Source organism: Tenrec ecaudatus, chromosome 10 (genome assembly GCF_050624435.1).
Source record: "Tenrec ecaudatus isolate mTenEca1 chromosome 10, mTenEca1.hap1, whole genome shotgun sequence".
NCBI lineage: Eukaryota > Metazoa > Chordata > Mammalia > Afrosoricida > Tenrecidae > Tenrec > Tenrec ecaudatus.
In genome coordinates, this window is record NC_134539.1 from 26,078,951 (window position 1) to 26,097,561 (window position 18,611).

The window sequence follows — 18,611 nt, forward strand, 5'->3', positions numbered from 1 at the left end:
AGGGCAGGATGTCCGAGGGCACCTCCTCTGTTTTCTAAAGTCATATAAGGGTGATGGAGAAATCCTCATCAGGCTAAGTTTTGAGTTTCTGTCCTTTTCATTCGTGCGACGCCAATCGACTCTGTTCATGTTGGCCCCGGACAGACCCTGTCTGCGCTTGGGAATATTTTTATCCCCATAGTCTCTCACCTTCGTCTTTCCCCTCAGATTGCTTGTGAGATTTTGTCTGTGATTTACTTCCAAAGCACCACTGACCAATAACCCTGACGTGCTTTCCATGACCGGAATCCTTCTATGCCAATTTTTTTCCAAAAAGTGAGATGACCTTCAGGTGAATTGACTAATAAAAATCGCGGGACCAGTAACGTGGGGTATCTTTTGGCTTTGGGTCCACAGCCGAACCATGTGCTTGAAAGAATCAGGCTGCCCAGTAGAGGCTGTCTGTGGCTGCAGGACCCACCGACCTCCCTGGTGATGACCGAAATGAAGCGCCCCTTAGGTCATGTTTTCTCATCACAAAAAACGTCTTTTCCCAACTCCAATTATGTGGTTTGAAATGAGAAAGCAAAAGCAAAAATTGCTCCCCACACCCAAAAACCACTCTGCCAGGGATCCCAAGTGGCCCCCGGGAGAGCCGTTAGGGAAAGGCTAGCCATCCTGGCATACCATACCTAGGTGGAGGGCTTGTTATTCTGGCTCCCACCTAGGGGAGGATATTCCTATTGTTCCCGAAAGTGCTGACCAGGAGCCACGCTTCCAACCAAAATTCCTCTCCCCCACCAGGCAGCTGTGGCAGCAGCAGAGGCGGCAACAGATAAGTGTTTTGATGGCCTGCAAGATGGATAGGACTTGCAGAGCCCCGAGCCCCGCTGATACCAAATGCCTTTAAGATAGGCCTTTCCCATCCTAATCTACAAAGGAAACAGGAAAAAGGAACTTAAAACTCCCTGTGCTCAGACAGAAATGAGCCTGTGACAGCCTGCTTCTGGGCTGTTCATTCTTGCCTCTCGCTTGTAAACAAGACCTAGTGGACCACGCGAATGGAAAGTCACAAACCTTTGGGTTTTTGAAAGGATCCTGGAGACCTCATGCACAGTTGCGAAAACTGGATGGAGAGATTGGGGGAAGCATGGACTCTTTAGCCGGCTTGGTGCTCTATGGAGTCAGCTTGCTTCTTTCTGGTAAGGATGGGCTTTACTGCTTTATTTTTTAAACAGATTTAGCGACTGGGGGGCTCTCGAGCCATCTCTTAGAGCTAGATAACAGGGGTGGCCGTGATATAAAAATGATTTCTCTCTGATTCTCCATTTCATATGTGTAAGGCTTGAAATGCACAGTTCCTGGGGCATGGACGGCTTTTCCCTTCTGCCTGACTGTGCCCTGCAGAGCCACAGACGATGCAGACCGATGACCAATACACCTTATTTGAAAAGACTTGCTTACTGTGGCCTTATTTGCCTGCTTTTCGATCTTATTAAAAATAAAGATGAGGGAAGAATCTAGTTTTACCAGCTGCAAAGAAAATCTTCCATAATATTTAAGGAACAAAATTTACACTGTTGATTGTGTCGACGAAGAACAACATAAGCTCAAATCCAAGTCGATTTGGACCCATCAGAATTCTTAAGAAAGTGCAGTCCTTCCCTCGGAGGTTTCTAAGGCTGTTCATTTTCATTGAAACACACCGTTACATCTCTTGCCCTCAGAGTGGCTCCTGGGTTCAAGCCCCCAACCACTCCCTCAGCAGCTGGGCACTTACGGACTGCTCCACCTGGCCTCCTTGTACAGATGATCCAGGCACCTCTCGGAAACTTGAATATTTATCTGCTCTTTTAATCAGAGCACTTCACTCCTACATTTTTCGTAGATGGGGTCTAGCAGATTAGAGCTAAGGAATTTTCATTTTAAATTTTGGTGTACATTGGCTAAATGAAGCAAATGTTTAGACAGCTGTAAAGATCTTCGAGTACAGGAGAATTTTAAACACCGTTGTGGAATTAAGACGTGGTTGTGATTGGCCTGGATGCTTTCAGATTTGTTGTATCTGTTGCTTGCATTTCTAGACATTAGCATACTGCTGTGGTTCACTCCGATGATGTGGCACAGATGGAAAATAGTAACAAAATCTAACATGCAGATTGGGAGTTTGTTATGAGTGCCAGCAGTCTGTCCCTTTTGGCTTGAAAGCATTCTAATGATTTTAATGAAAATTGAACTGATGTTAGAAATGCATTTTGATAATTTACTGAATTTAATGGTACAGGCTAATCTATATTAATAAAATATGATAAGAAAGTGATATAGGTACCTACTATGTTATTCTTATATATGTTTGAAAATTTTTATTACTAAATAGTCACAAATTTAATCCACTAAGAGACTGAGCTCCATGTGGATAACAAATGATACTGAGGACTTAAAATAAAAAAAAAAACAACCTTCAGAATGTATAATACCACATCCCAAACTAAAAAATGATCTGCAATGATTTCAATATAGAAGTACTAGCTGTTCATATTAATGCAGAAATAATGCTCATTTATAAAATAGTATATACCTTTAAGCTTCAGACTTATAATCATTCTTTTGGAGGGTTAGTGATATATTTAACAGTGACGTGAAGTCTGGGACTGATTCCACACCAGAGATTATAGTTATGCAAATCCACGGGTCCACAGTTATTTTGAGATATATTTGACACTAAAGAAAACACACATACATGAACTATTTGAATTCCCTTTTTAAAAAAGTCACAGTGTGATGGCGCTTTACAATACAATCATGACATACAACAAAAAAGTTCTATTTCCAATAGAGTTGCTCTGGTGTCTAGACTTCAGCGGGAAGATGGTCAGGGAGGGAATGGAGGCGATCCTCTGGTTACAAGGGAAGGGTGACAGGAATGAGGTTCATTTCTGAGCTAGGTTGGCTGGGTTGATTTCTAACTTACATTCTCAGTCTAAGCTACCAGGACTATGAATAGCCATGGGTTAATGATTAAAATAACAATACAGATTGGTCATGTCTATAGCCAAGGAGATCCATTCATCAAGCCGAATTGCTCTTGTAGACTACAGCTATGGGCAAGGGAGTAATAATGGCTTATGGATTTCTCTCTCCAGCCCAGTAGTTGGTTTCTCCTTCCTTTTTTCAAACCAACAGTATTGGGGGCGGTGGGGGCGGTGCTTCAACAGAGGCGGCTCTGAGTGGAAGGAATGTTGACCCATAGAGGGTATGAGGAGCTGTATTTTCTTTCCAATGAAGAATCACTGCAATTTCCATTTACAAACAAGTTCTAATAAACATACTAGCTTTCCCATACTTCCCGTCCCTCCCCAAACTAGGCTGCTCTCTTTAAGGATTTGTGCATGGGAGTGGGGGTGGGTGGGGGTGGATCAACTCAGTCTTTCTGTTTTACAAAGTCTGTCCTAGATCGTCCACATAGATCCGGTGGAAAGGATCTAATGGTATGCCTACATACTGCTCTTCTGCCTCCTCAGACCTTTTAAATAGTAATCTGTATTCACTAACAGCGCATCTGGTTTGGGTGGTGGAGGAAATGCGATGATAGGTCCGGACAATGGCCCCAGCGGGAACCTCCTCATGGGGGCTGCTCTCGGAAGGACAGTGTCACTTCTGAGTAATACAGGGTGGAGATCTGGAGGCACAAATCAGAAGCACCCTCAGAATTGTTCTCTGAGGGAGGAGTCCTACTTTCTCCACCGATGCTTCCTTCCAAGGGCTATCTTTACTGGGCTATCTCAGCTTTCCCTTCTCAGCCCTCCACTGAGAGAACAGTGTGGCAGAGCCTAACTCTTCTAAGACATCCCTCCTGGAGGAAAGTACTCCTCCAAGTCCATCTCAGAAGACTATGCTGTTCCCTGCAGGGGATTCAAGTGAGGGGACTCCAGATTTAAAAGCAATTTATCTCCAGGAGCTCTGTGGTTCAACAGAGAAATGTGTGATGATCTCATCTGCTTATTCCTGGGAGATGGATTAGAGGAGGGAATTAAATAAATTCCTACAGGCTGGAAGGGTGGACCCAAACCAAGAGATACCATTTTTAAATAGACCAAATGTCAACCTACATGTTTTGGTTAAAAAATAAATTATATGTACTCAATGTGGAAAAGAAATTCTTGTGAATGATACCCAGGTTCTTTTGATATACAACATTCATGCACGTCAACGCTTGCTCTGTTTGTTCAGCTGTGACACGTTGCATTGGTAGAATTCAGGTTCAAACCAGGAATGATACTCCCTTCCCTTCACTCTAGTGCTTTGGACACTGATGAAGCTGTCTATACTTGCCAAGATTTACAACCTTGGAAACTCTAGGGAACAATTATATTCTGCCCTACTGAGTCGCTAAGAGTCAGAATCAACTCACTGGAAATGGGTTTGAGTCTTGAGTATAGGACCCCTGGTGGTGCAGTGATTTAACTGCTGGGCTTCTAACCTAATGGTTCTGGGACCAAACTCACTAGCCACTCTATCTGTGGCAGTGGGTATCTAGAAGGCAACATCATGTGTGTTCTACTAGTACACATTTGGAGTTGCGCAACAGATAGAGTTTGATTTTATTGATAAAAAAAATCCTTACAAATTTCATGAGCATCCTCATAAGGAGTGAGCACCCATACAGGAAAGTGTTTGTTCCATCAGAGGCTGGGCGATTGTCTGTTTAAAGAGGATGCTGTGGTGAGAGTGTCAATACCTAGAGGGTGGAGGTACGATGGGGTAGAAAGGGGGAACCGATACCAAGGATCTACATTTAACCTCCTCCCTGGGGGATGGATAACTGAAACGTGGGTGGAGGGAGACATCGGGCAGTGCAAGATATGACAAAATAATAATAATTTATAAATTATCAAGGGCTCATGAGGGAGGGGGAAGTAGGGAGGGAGGGGAAAACTGAGGAGCTGATACCAAGGGCTCCAGTGGAAAGCAAATGTTTTGAGAATGATGATGGCAACAAATGTACGAATGTGCTGGACACAGTAGATGTATATATGGATTGGAATAAGAGTTGTACGAGCCCCCAATAAAATGATTTAAATAATAAAAAAGAGGATGTAGACTGAGATGGTTACTACATTCCCTTTCACATCCTCTTTACCAGCTGTCTGCAGCACTTCACTGATCACTTAGCAGGTAGATAAGGGCTTAGAGAGGCCACCAGGATTTTTGCTCAATTAAGCCAAATGTGGACCCAAATGTGGTAATTTCACAATGAATTTTGGCTAATCAATGTGCCTTAAAGAAAAAAACAAACACACACATGCACGTCTTCTATGATGACTTTTGAGACCACTACTTTGGAAGTCAGACATCAAGCTAACCAAGAATGCAAGAGAAGTAGTTAAAAAATACAGATTATGAAATCACAGATCTGGAACTAGGTCCCAATGGGATGACTGTGAACAAATTATTTAATTTCTGTAATCCAGCTTCCAATCCTGATGCATAAAACGCCTACATTCAGAGTTTCTAATGAGAACACAATGGAATAATGCATGCAAAGTGTTTAACCAGTAGGAACTGGCCGAATAAATGAAGCACAGTCAAAAGAGAAGTGTTTGTAAGAGGCCCATGGTACAGCTGCAAGATTGTTCTAATTTTTCCACGAATAAGGACTAAGGAGAGGCACTCTGTAAATTCTAACATAATCCACTTCCTCAAAATCTGTGCAATCCACTTCCTTCTCAACAGGCTAGAATCTTTGATTGACTATAGGGACTGGCTGCCAGCTGAAAAGCTAGCGGTTCAAACCCACCAATTGCTCGATTGGAGAGAATATAGCAGGCTGCTTCCTTAACGGGACAGTGCTACTCCAGTCTACAGGACTGCTAAGAGCCAAAATCAACTGACTGCAGGCCCATCCACAGGTTCTACTCGGCAAGCACAATTTAATACAACTTGCCTGGGTCCACTCTTCCCACTGATGTTCTTCTAGCCTGAGTTCCCTCTTCATGTCGACTGTGTTTTTGAGCCTTGAGCACATAAAGTTAAGCTAATCAGCCACTGACCAGATAGTATTTCCCCTCTGTTCTCTGTAGGTATGTATTTAATGACCAGTGCCATTAACAATCTTTGTTGACATAACAGCCGAAAAAGTGAGCGCCAGTACACCAATGATCACGAAGGAGGCTGGAGACCTTACAGCCTATCATTTACAAGGGTGGCATTGCTGATTAGACAGCACTACCAATGTCTTTATTGAAAAGAGTTTCATGGCTCACAATAAGACACTGTGGGTATAATACTCATATTGTTATTATAACTATTATTAAAATAATTGCAATCATAATAAATCAAGCTCCTATATATCACATGTAGTGTTTATTCAGATTAAGAGGTTGTTTTATGTTAAATATTTTATCTAAATAGGTCAAAGGAAAACGTTTCTTCCCTTAAATGTGAAAATAAACTACAAATCTGTGATAACAGATTTATCATGGAACTGGGTCTTTACTTAATGTTAAGGGATTATTGAATATTATCCATAACAAATGTGCACCTTAAACTATGTAGACATTTATTACATTATTCCAAGCCGATATTTCATTCATTTGCTCATCTATCCTTTCAGTAAATGAATTCTCACTGAGGGCTTATTTTGTACTGATTACTGTACTGATAGCAGGAGGACACAAAAGCACGGGTCATCATTCCTGCCCTGCCCCTTGCTTCACATCTTTTTGTGGGAAAGACTAATGTGGGTGGAAGAATTGTAAGCTGTGAGAAATGGCATAATATGGTCTGTGACAAATATTAGTGTTTCAGGGGTTAGACATTTAATTTTGTCTCCAGTGACACAAAAGAAGATGAAAGCAAACATAAAGGTTGAATTAAATGCCCAGAAGTATCTAATGCCAACTTCATTAATTGCTAAATCAAATTTAAATAAAAATTAATCGTGAGATCACAAGGCATCGAAGGGATCAGGTATCAGGTATCAAAGACAAAAAAAAATCATAGCACTGTGAATGAGGGGGAGTGCAGAATGGGGACGCAAGGCCCATCTGTGGGAAATTGGACATCCCCTTGCAAAAGGGCTGCGGGGAGATGAGCCAACAGGTGCAGTATAGCAATGATGAAATATACAATTTCCCTCTAGTTCTTGAATGCTTCCCCCCCCCATCATGATCCCAATTCTACCTTACAAATCCAGCTGGACAGGAGGATGTACACTGGCACAGATAGGAACTGGAAATACAGGGAATCCAGGACAGATGAACCTTTCAGGACCAGTGGTGAGAGTGACAATGCCAGGAGGGTGGAGGGAAGGTGAGGGAGAAGGGGGGAACAGATTAACAAGGTCTACATATGGCCTCCTCCCTGGGGGATGGAGAGTGGAGAATTGGGTGAGGGGAGACATTGGATTGTGTAAGATATGACAAAATAATAATAATTTATTAATTATCAAGGGTTTATGGAGGAGGGGGGAGCAGGGAGGGAGGGGGAAAATGAGGAGCTGATACCAAGGGCTCAAGTAGAAAGCAGGTGTTTTGAGAATGATGATGGCAACATATGTACAAATGTGCTTGACACAATTGATGTATATATGGATTGTGATAAGAGTTGTATGAGCCCCTAATAAAATGATTTTAAAAATTAATCATATTAAAACAATCATAGGTTTGATTTTCCCACTTTGGAAGCTCACAGGTGGCCATAAATATAAATATTGCCAAAAATTCATGACAGGTTTTAGTTATGAATTGCTCCACTAAATGATTTCAAAACCATGGAAATCAACTGAGACAGGCAGAAAGACTGTCCCATTAGAGTGAGACTCTATAGGAAGGGGAGAGTGTGAAACAGAAGGGAAGGCTTCCAGAAGTAGAAGAAGGCTGGGTAAGGCTGGAGCATCGCATTACTGGGGAACGGTGTGGGGCTGAAGATCCTTGGAAGCCATTAAAGTAGTTCACTCCTCATTCCGGTGACAGATGTGGTTGGGTGTAGAGCAAGTAGTTAACACGCTCTGCCTCGATTTGAAAGGTAGGTAGTGAGATTCTACCTAGATGTGCTTCAGAAGAAAACCTAACGATCCCTTTCTAGAAAATCAGCCATTGAAAATAGGGAGCACAGTTCTAGTGTGAAACACATGGGGTTGTCCTAGGTCAGACTTGATTCTCTAGCAACTGTGGTGGTTTTGTTTAGTTTTTTTCATGCACATTTGTATCTGGTGTGTTTTTTTTTTGGAAAACTCCTTGGGGTCATACTGTGGAGGCTGGGTTATGTGGTAGAGACTGTAGGCCGAGACCAATCTGGCTCCCCAATATTCCAGGCAAATAGGCCACAGGGATGAAGTGGCGTCTGAGGCAGGTTTAGGAAGTGCAACCACAGGAGTGGGTGACCAGTTATGCATGAAAGGTCACGAGAGAGGGAGAGGGATGGCAGTGGTTCAGGCTTGAGGCAGGGTGGTGTCGGACAGTGTGCTGGAAAACATGGGGAAAGGAGCCAGTCGGGATTGACAGGATGGAGGGAATGTTTAGGTTGTACATGTTGAATTTGAGGCTGCATGAAAAAGGAGATACAAAATACAATCTGGCTCTCAGGAGCAGGGAGCTGGGCAAGAGATTAAGTTATATAATACTTTGATTTATGCCAAAGGAGACCATGGACCTGGAGGTGACCCTCCGAGCTAGGGGAACAGAGGCTGAGAGGTGAGAGATTGTGGGGTGTAGCAAAACTTCAGCAAAGGGAAGAGAAAGAGGAGCTAGCCGAGGATTCTCTGAAGAGGCAGCAGGGAGTGTTTAAGAAGAGATGTCAAATCAGAGTCCTCTCGTGAGATTTCCTCTCATTGGTGGTAGCGGGCTGGGGGACAAGGTGAGGGTCTTGAGGAGAGAGGTGGAAGAGGGGCGCTAGCCTCTGCCCCTGGCTGTCAGGGGACCCACCCTGCAGGTGTGTTTTCTCCTGCAGGCAGTGTGACAGTACCCAATCTGGAAGGGGTCTCAGATCAGCTGGCACCATTCCCAGCTTGCTGGAGAGAGGAATGAAGTGGCCTCCCTTCTTCCTGGAATTTTCAACTGCTGACCCCATTCCCACCAGTCTAGCCAGGTGTTATTTCTTAACTCACATGCGCAGCATGTTTATTCGAGCCAGCAAGGCTGGCTGTCTGCTTATCTCAACCTCCACTGCCTACTTTCGGTCTTTCAGGCTCCTTCCCCTAGGCTGCAGGCCCAGGTGCGGAGGGAGACAGATGCGGCTCTGCCAGATGGGCAGCGTCCTCTTTTCAACGCATCTGGGAAGGGAAAGCACTCCCACGGCCTGGTGGTTCCCGGTCCAGCATGAAGGGAGCATGGGGAGGAGGGGGAGAAAATATAAAGAGAACCCCAAGGAGCCAGGTAGTCGGTGGGTAGAGGGACATCGTGTGGGACTGCACTGCTCTGTGCCCCTGGCCCCGGGCTTGCCCAGTGAGGTGGGTGGTAGTCACACCCATCTCAGCAGAACGGTCAGCTTTCCCGCTTTTGTTAGAGAGTGATATCATGCTTCCTGGGGGGAGCGCTGGAAGACAATGCTCGGCCACTCTCCTCCAGATACAATAGGCGGAGTCAGGAAGGCAGTATTGACATTGCTGGGGCTGGGGAGGCACTGGTTTCTCTGCAGCGTCAGATGGTGAACCAGCGTAACCTTGGCACACAGGGCCTGGGTGTGCAAGGCGTCTGGCTGGAGAGCCAAGGGGACTCCACCCTGGGGACAAGAGTGATTTAGACATCTGGGAATCTGGGATGGGCTTCAAATTCCATTCCTTGAGTCAAAACATCCACACAAACAGTAATAGTATTAGTAAGAATAAAAGCCACCGTGTGAGTCTCCATGTGCTGAGTGCTTAATATGATTTTAATATTAAGCACTTAATAAGCACGGAACCTTACCCAGGAGGTAGCAGCATTCGTCTTTTCTAACAGGTAGGGACACGGAGGTTCAAAAGGTTAGATGACCTGTGGAAGGTCACAAGCGTAACAGCATTGTTTTCCTTGTCCAAGGACGGCTTCTCCTGATAACAGGTCCCACTGTCACATAGTACTGTCTTAGAACCTTTGTTCCAATTTACAGTTTACTTCTTCATTTTGCTCACAAGGCTCTGAGCTATGCTTGGTATTTTAATATTCTCAGCACCAACAGAATACACTGGCTAGCAGAGAAGTGCTTTAATAATTGGTTTTGCGTTGGATTAAGTGTAACACAATGCTTCCAGAGTGAGGGAAATATACTACTGCTGATGTGCTTGGAAGAATTTGATAAGTTTAATATTTATATATGTATGGGTATTGATATATGTGTTCATGAATCTAATCATACGAATATCATGAACTCATGAGGATTAAGCTAAGAAACAAAAAAGGTGCGCTCATAAGAATGGTCAGTTGAAAAAAAAATTGGTCAGTTGAATAATCAGAGGTAGCTGTGGATTCAGCAAGAATCACAAAAGTGATGTGGGAATGTATGCGGCTTGGGGGACACTTCTGTGTCTAGATGAGTCAGTCCCTTTAAACCCGCTCTCAATTCTTTTTAGAACCATATATGTGTGTGCCAGATCAATAATGGAGAATTGATTCTGGTGTATAATTCATACTATTCTAGTGGCACGAAGGGGAGTCCTGGTGGCAGTGGGCTTCAATCCACAAGGTCAGCTGTTGGAAACAGCCCTGCTCCTCAGGAGGAAGATGGGGCTTTCTACTCCCACCAAGAGTTACTGTCTTGGAAACACACAGGGGCAGTTCTAGCCTGCCCTACAGGCTCACTATGAGTGGCCATCAAATGGATGGCAGTGAGTGGGGTTTGTTTGTTTGTTTGCTTGTTTTTAGTGATACAAACCAAAGGAAACAGATGATCATGGTGATCAGCTTGTCTTAAACGATTGTTTTAGACTCTACATTTGCTTTTCTTAGGAAGCCTGAGTTTGGACATTTATCCATAAGACTGCGTACAAGACCTTTTATTCTCCCTGGGCACACTGGGCACCCCTCAGAAAAGATTGACAGCCAGTGAGCCAGAAGGCAATGCCCATAAGTGAGGAATAGGGAGGATGTTCATATTCATTAAAAAAATAATTTTATTGGTGACTCATACAACTCTTATCACAATCCACACATACATCCATTGTGTCAGGCACATTTGTTGCCATCATCATTCTTGAAACATCTTCTTTGTACTTAAGCCCTTGGTATCAGCTCCTCATCTTCCCCCTACGCCCCATTCTCCCCTCTCTCATGAACCCTTGGTAATTTGTAAATTGTTATTATTTATCATATCTTACACTGCCTGACGTCTCCTTTCACCCACTTTTTTGTTGTCCGTCCCACAGGGAGGAAGTTATATGTAGATCCTTGTAATCAGTTCCCCCTTTCCAACCCCACCTTCCCTCCACCCAGATGTTCATATTCTTTCACTCAGGCTAACATTTACTGAGTCCTTTCAATAGCCTGGGAATCTGATAGGCAGTGAGTGGATGGAAGATGGTTGAGTGAGGAGCTGACATTTAAGCAGCTTGCTGGCTGGTGTGTGGGGGAAAAAAAAAAAAGTTGATCTAATACAGCGGTTCTCAACCTGTGGGTCGCGACCCCTTTGGGTTGGGGTGGAACAACCCTTTCACAGGGGTCATAACAGTAGCAAAATGGCAGTGAGGAAGTAGCAACTAAAGTAATGTTATGGTTGGGGGTCACCACCACATGAGGAACTGTATGAAAGGGTCGCGGTGTGAGGAAGGTTGAGGACCACTGCTCTAATAGAAGCAGGCAAGAAACAATGGAGAACCAAAACTGGAGTGAATAATCCTGGAGGAAACCAGGAGCAGGCGCCAAGAGAAGGACATTTGAGAAGGTTCAGTAGGGTTGACAGTGTACAAAACCAGAAGGGGAGTAAAGAGTAGAAGTCTTGGTGTTAGGCTCTGCCGAATTGGCTTCCACTCTTGGTCACCCCCAGGTGTGTGTGCAGTAGACCTGCTCTGAGGCGGTGACCTTTTAAAGTAGATCTCTAGGACTATCTTCTGATATGTTCCTTGAAGGGTTTGAACCTTCAAACGTTCAGTTAGTAGTCAAGTGCTTAACTGCTCGTACTACCTAAGGATTTTAGGTTGAAAGAAAATCATGAAAATTGTAAAATCAAAACCAGCCATCTAACTGAGGTGTCAACTAAGTTCACATGGATGAAGCACACCAGCCTGTGTGATCCGAGGATTGTCAATAATATAATGCAAATCTGAAGGAAGGAATGGTATCAGAGCTTACATTGTGAAGGCCATGGGTGACACTGGAAGTCCAAAACCAAAGGTCCCTCCGGGATTAAGCCTCTGGTGAGTCCCCGCCAACCAGAGTCGAGGGATGGGAAGAGCTTTGTTGTCAGACAGAGAGAGCCCTGCAAAGTAGATTATGGTATATCTAGTAAGGTTAAAATGTAATATCTTGTTTCATTTCCTTTTTGACCCATTTCAAAGTCATTTCAGTTAAAACAAAAGGTGATGGGGAAATACAGCTTCTGGTGAATCCCCTCTGGACCAAGGCCAGGGATGTGAAGAGCCTTGTTATCATGCAGAGTGCACGGGGTAGTGGATTATTGCAGACACAGTTAGGTTAAAATTGAACATCTTATCACTTGATCTCCCTTGTGAGCCATTTTTAAATTGTCCTGCTTTTTCATATTTTCTGCTTTCTTTTTGATTGAGGTTTTTCTCAGTTTTACTTTGTTGTTGTGGTTAGTTATTTTTTTTGGTATGTTTATCTATATATGAAATTCAGGATAGATCAATCTATAGAGATAGAAATTGGATTAATGGTCTCTTGGGAGGTGGCAGGGGAAGTTGGGGGAGGTGATGAGGATCTAATATTGAGTACAAGAAAAAAGACAATGTTAGAAAATTGTGGTAAAAATGCTTATACAACCCTTCTTAATATGACTGAACTATTGAATTGTATTATATGTGGACTATGTGCCAATTATACGGTTTTTAAAAGCATAAGAAGCATGTGCGGAATGATCCTATGTCATCATCCTACCTGGTACATTGAAGGAGGTGGTAAGGGATAGTGGGCTGGGAAGAGGAGAGTTTGGCTTGGGATTGACTGAGTGGTCATGGATAGACACACAGGTGAAGTGTCCGTGAGCGGGAGTGCCCTGACCTATGTGGAGAACACGAAGGGCACAGCAAGGAAGTTGTGGGAACTCCCAATGATAGTTTGGGTTGAAGAGAGACAGGGGAAGTGGGGATTCCTGAAAACACAGGCCAAGGAAGCAGGGAGTTTTAGTCATATCAATAGCTGCAGAGACAGGAGCCAAGTTGGGAGAGAGGGTACAGAGTCTGGCAATTAAGGGCTGTTGCAAAAGCAACTTCAGGGGAGGGCTGACTTGGGGTCAAGAGTAAGTGGGAAGTGGAGAAGTTGAGTGACTACGCATACATTTCTTCCTGAGGGATATCCTGCATCTCAGTATGATTCTCTTGCGATGTGCTTTTCCGTGAGCGTAATCGTGGGGTGATTTGGTAGGAAAGAGAGAGCTTTCTCCCTGTCACCACTGGCCCAAGGCACTAGGGCCATACTCAGGGAGTATGGGAAATCTTGAGGGAGCAAAGAGTGGAAAGTCTTTCCATTATACTCTTGCCTTCTAGATGTGGCCTGAATTAGGGGGTGGTTTTAGCTTCATGAATATTATAGTGAAAATCAATGCTTCCTTAGCAAAGTCATTTACTAATTCTTACTTAGAAAACCAGAATGTTAGAGTTTTCAAGGATTTAAAAGATTATCTAGCTCTATATTTATGTTGTACCTGACTACTAATTTCAGGAGAATCTTACAATCCTTTCTTTGTGAAACTGTCGCTCAGGTAGACCCAGTGTTTTACACCTTGAGAAATGCTGACGTGCTTCCGGGTGCTTGTTTAATTCTCTGGGCCTCTGTTTTCACATCTAAAAATGATGCTGAGTTTCTTCATGTTAATAGAGAATGTGGAAGGCTATATATATGAGAACTCAATGTATGTGCTAGGATTAGGAGCTCTGGTTACATTGCAGTTACTCATTGGACTGTGATCTGCATGGTTGGCAGTTCAAAACCACCAGCAGCTCCAGTGGAGAAAGATTGGATTTTCTGCTTCTGTAAACAGAAACTTACAGGGGGTTGCTATGAGTCAGTCTTCGATGTGATGGCAATGATTTGATTTTTTTTTTGTGCTGGGTGGGGCTTTGGTATGTGCTAGGCAGTCAGACTGACTGGGCTTACAGTTTAGCTTTATCATTTGTATTGGATACTGATAACTCTAACAAACCACCCTAAAAATTTAGTAGCGGAAGCAACAGTCATTTGTTAATGTTGACGTGTCTTTGGGACCTCTGTGGTCCAGCGCCACACTGCGGCAATTGGCGTAGTTTGCAGCAGATGAGACGAGCTGTGCCTCTGGTTGTAGGTGTGCGGGTTTCTAGAATGCCTCTGCTCTACAGTGCATATGTCCTCTGGGGACCACTTGGTTACCCAGGGCACGGTGTGCTGATGGTGAGGGTAGAAACCCAAGACGATAGAAACATCATCTTAGCACGACTTAAGACCTTGTCTTAAACTTAGCACCCACAGTCAACTGACTAAGCCCAGTGCCAAGGGCTGGGAAGTAACCTGTGCCCACAATGAGGCTGGAACCAGCATAGGGATTCAAGGAGAGGGGAAGATGTGAGGTCAGTAATCCAATCTAGTCCAACCCTGATGATCTTTGTGCTATGGCGTAAGTCACATGACTTCCGTTCCCGCATCTGTAAAATAGGCTTTGTATTAGCACCTACCTATCTCATGGGTTCATTGGCGTGATTAAATTAGGTAATTAATGTAAACAATTTAGAATAATGTTTAGCCATAGAAAGCACTAATAATTGTTAGAAAGTGATATTACTTTTCTTATCCACTCATGCCTAATGGAGACTATTTTGGGTCTTAGCTGCTATAGTAGGAGCTCTGGTGACGTAGTGGTAACACATGGGATTGCAAATGACGTGGTCAACAGTTCAAGACCACCAGCCGTTCCTTAGGAGAAAGACGAGACTTTCTACTCCGGTCAAAAGTTACAGTATGGGAAACCCACAGGGGCAGTTCTACCCCGTCCTCCAGGATCACCATGAGTCCAAATTGACTCGAGGGCAGTAAGTTTGGCTTCTTTGGGTTGAAAGCCGCCATAGTGGCTCGGGAAGAGTTAGGGTTGACTTCACAAATGGGCCTGATCTCAACTCATTGCCACCAGCACAGGGCTAGCAGGAATGACAGCTACAGAGCTCCAAGTCCACTCACGATCGATTCCACTCTGCCTTACCGTGCTGCGCTGCATGCTAGACTCAGCGGCCCGGGCTGTCAGTGGCCTCTCCAACCTCACACCCAGAGTCAGCGTGTGTCACATGCAGCCCCTCTGCCAGGACGTGTGGGACTGGAGCCAGAAACACACAGCAGCTGCAGATGCTCAGTCACCGCTCATCTCCTAACAGGCCTGGACCCCTCCCACTCTCCCACCCTCCCTCCTGACTGCGGAGTGACTCTGGAGTGCATAAACCATCGTCAGAGTGTGGGTCCAACATGAGTAAGACGTGAGTTCTGCCAGCTGCCTCTGGAATCAAACAAAAGTCATCCAGATGGCAGCAATGACTTCCCCGGAAGACTGAGGAGCGTCAGTGATTCCGACTGGTTTCTATTGAAAAACCACCACCACCAACCACAACAAACCACCCTTGGAGCCAGTTGCCCCTGAGTCAATCCTGACTGACGGTGACAGCATCAAACTGCTCCAGAGGGTTTCCAAAGCTAATCTTTGAGGAAGCAGACTGCCACGTTGCCTTGGGGAAGTCATTGCAACTTCCTGTAAAGTGAGGACAACAATATTACAACCATCTAAAGAGTTGTGGGGCTTGTGTGACGTGCCGCACGCCAAGTGCTGTGAAAGTACCGAGAGGCAGCAATAAATACAGGTGGGCCTTCATTTACGGCAGGGCTCCATTCCCGGACTCGACCAGAAGATCTCGATCTGACTCTAATGTGAGTCAGATGTCTCCGTTTTGTTTTCATTATTATTGCCCTCATTGCTAGTATCTTCACCAGTCCTATCTTTATTTGGCTTTGGGGATGGGAACATTGCATATAAAGCTGACAGACGTTTTAACGTGATATGTAGAACCTGTTACTGAGGGTCTCTCAAAAAATTCACTGTCATCGAGTGAAGGCTGATTCAGAGCACCTCCACAGGGTTTCCAAGACTGTAACTGCTTATGGGAGTAGAAAGCCCAGTCTTTTCCCCAAGGTGGTGCTGGTGGTTTTGAACTGTTCGCCATGCCGATTGCGGTCCAATGTGTACCTACTATAACCACCAGGACTAAGATGTACAAAAAGCCCATGTTAGTCCAGGTTGACTAGAGAAACAAATTCATTGACACTCATATGTGTATAAGAAAGAGCTTTATATACAAGAACAATCGAATATTGAGAAAACATCTCAGCCCAGTCCAGATAAGTCCATAAGTCTGATATTAGCCCATATGTCTGATACCAATCTATAAATTCCTCTTCAGACTCATGAAACACGCAGTGATGCCGAATGCACATCACAGGCCAGTGGGCAGAAAGGTCACAGGCCAGTGGGTAGAAAGGTCACAGGCCAGTGGGTAGAAAGGTCACAGGCCAGTGGGCAAAAAGGTCACAGGTCAGTGGGCAGAAAGGTCACAGGCCAGTGGGCAGAAAGTTCTGGATCCAGTGGTGGTTTAAGCATCTCAGTGTTGGTGTGGGCACATGCCTCCACCAGCTCCAGGGCTCTAGCATAGCATGATGTGTCTTGTTACCAGGAATATGAAGCAGAGAGTGTGTGTCCCACCTCCAGAGAGGAAGATAGGAGTTCCCTGAATCCTCAGGAGAAGGCCATACCCACAGGGAGACCTCATTGGCTATGGGCTGATTGACAGGCTAGGCTCTACCTCTTCACAAATTGACAGGGGATTATGTAACTGCCACAAGCCCCTATAAAAACAGATGATTGTAAGTGTGGTTTGTCATGACTCTGATATGTTGTTAACTGGAGATTTCTGTGTCAGGAACTTGATGTAACTTAGGTTTTACTGGACCCCACAAAACAGGTCTCTCTATTCACTACCGCTGAGAGCTAAGAACCAGCACTTTCACACGCCAAACAGCCCTAACTCCAAAGCGCTTAGTGAATGACTCAGAGTCAAGGGGAAAGATGATTTGTGTTTAACACTATCTTGCTGAGCAAAACAATAAATTCACTGTAGGGTCTCTCTGGTCCTAAGATAAAACACCTCTGCAACTTATTTTGCTTCTCCTTCAGCCTCTAAACTGTTCCAGGCAATTCCACTTTGCACCTGAACATGCATATATCACTCAGAAAAAACAAATCAGGTAGTTGTCCCACCCCACTCCCCCTACTGTCTCCAGAAAACCTTAGTAGGCGTCAGGGGCTGCTCCTCAGACATGGCTTTGGGTGCTCTCATCCCCACTTTGCCCCCACTTCAAGGGTCTAATCCAAGTGCTCACCTAGTACAATATGTCCTCCATATGTTGACACAAGTAGTCAAGAAGTGACACTCCTTATCACTTCCTCTGCCGGTTACTCCAGACTGGTCAGGGCTACCCTCATCTTGGAAACCTGGTCCATGGTGTCTAAAGAACCCTCAGCCTGACCCATTCTAGATAGTCAATATAACTATATTTCAAACAAACGGATGATTTCAGGAAAACAGACACCTTTGTGACATGTTCCTCCGCAAAACTGGTGGTTAACTTCAATTATTTGTCATTTTCCTACAGACTGCACAGCAAGATTTTGTCATTTTTATCACATAAATTTGGAATATTTCTTCCTAATAACTATCAGCAAAACCCTAAAGATGCTGTTTGGGAGGTATAATAAAACACATGAATACATTTCATCTGGAAGGAAACAGGAAGAGTAGTTGAGCAATTGTGGAAAGGAAGAATGTCTTGGAAATAATTCCACCGGATTTGAAGGCAGAGTTCTTGCGAGGTGGTACGCAGTCTGTTCCGAGTTAACACAGTCCTCTGATGAACAGAGCAACCTACTCCCCCGGCCCATGCCAGTCCCTCAGTGGTTGCTATGTCTGAGCCCAAATCTGTATTCACACCAGGGTTTAGTCTCAAGAGTATTGACACATAGATAAGCTTACGAGGAAGGCAGAACTAGAACTGAGTACAGTATGTTCATACTTTATAAAGGACATATAGAAACTCCGGTGGCGTAGTGGTTCTGCATTGGGCTGCTAACTGCAAGGCCAGCAGTTTGAAACCACAAGCGACTCCACAGCAAAAAGACGAACCTTCTTTCTACTCTGGTGACGAGTTAGAGTAACAGAAACTCACGGGGGCAGTTCTGCCCTGTCCTGCCGGGTTGGCATGCGCTTGATGACAGTTTGGTTTGGGTTTTTCTAAAGCACATAGCACAATGGGAAAAGGATAATTGGTCCTGGAAAGTTAGTTTTCTGTTTGGAAAAAGAACTGTTTCAGGATCCTCCATAATGACATGCTCTGGAATTTCTAGTCTTTGTAATGATATCCATAATTTACTCTGATTCATGAAAATATCTTTGCGTGGTCAGTGAAACATAAGTAAGTATC

At 44.4% G+C, this 18,611-nt stretch overlaps 1 protein-coding gene across 1 annotated transcript in view; it reads left to right on the plus strand.

Moving 5' to 3' along the window:
* Window positions 1–815: 815 nt before the first annotated feature.
* The window catches only part of TEK (TEK receptor tyrosine kinase), a 99,359-nt gene continuing 81,563 nt past the window's right edge, over window positions 816–18,611 (plus strand). The window contains exon 1 of the mRNA XM_075558946.1: window positions 816–1,181. Coding sequence (XP_075415061.1) covers window positions 1,130–1,181 — 52 coding nt within the window. The 5' untranslated portion in view covers window positions 816–1,129. The remainder of the gene's footprint in view (window positions 1,182–18,611) is intronic.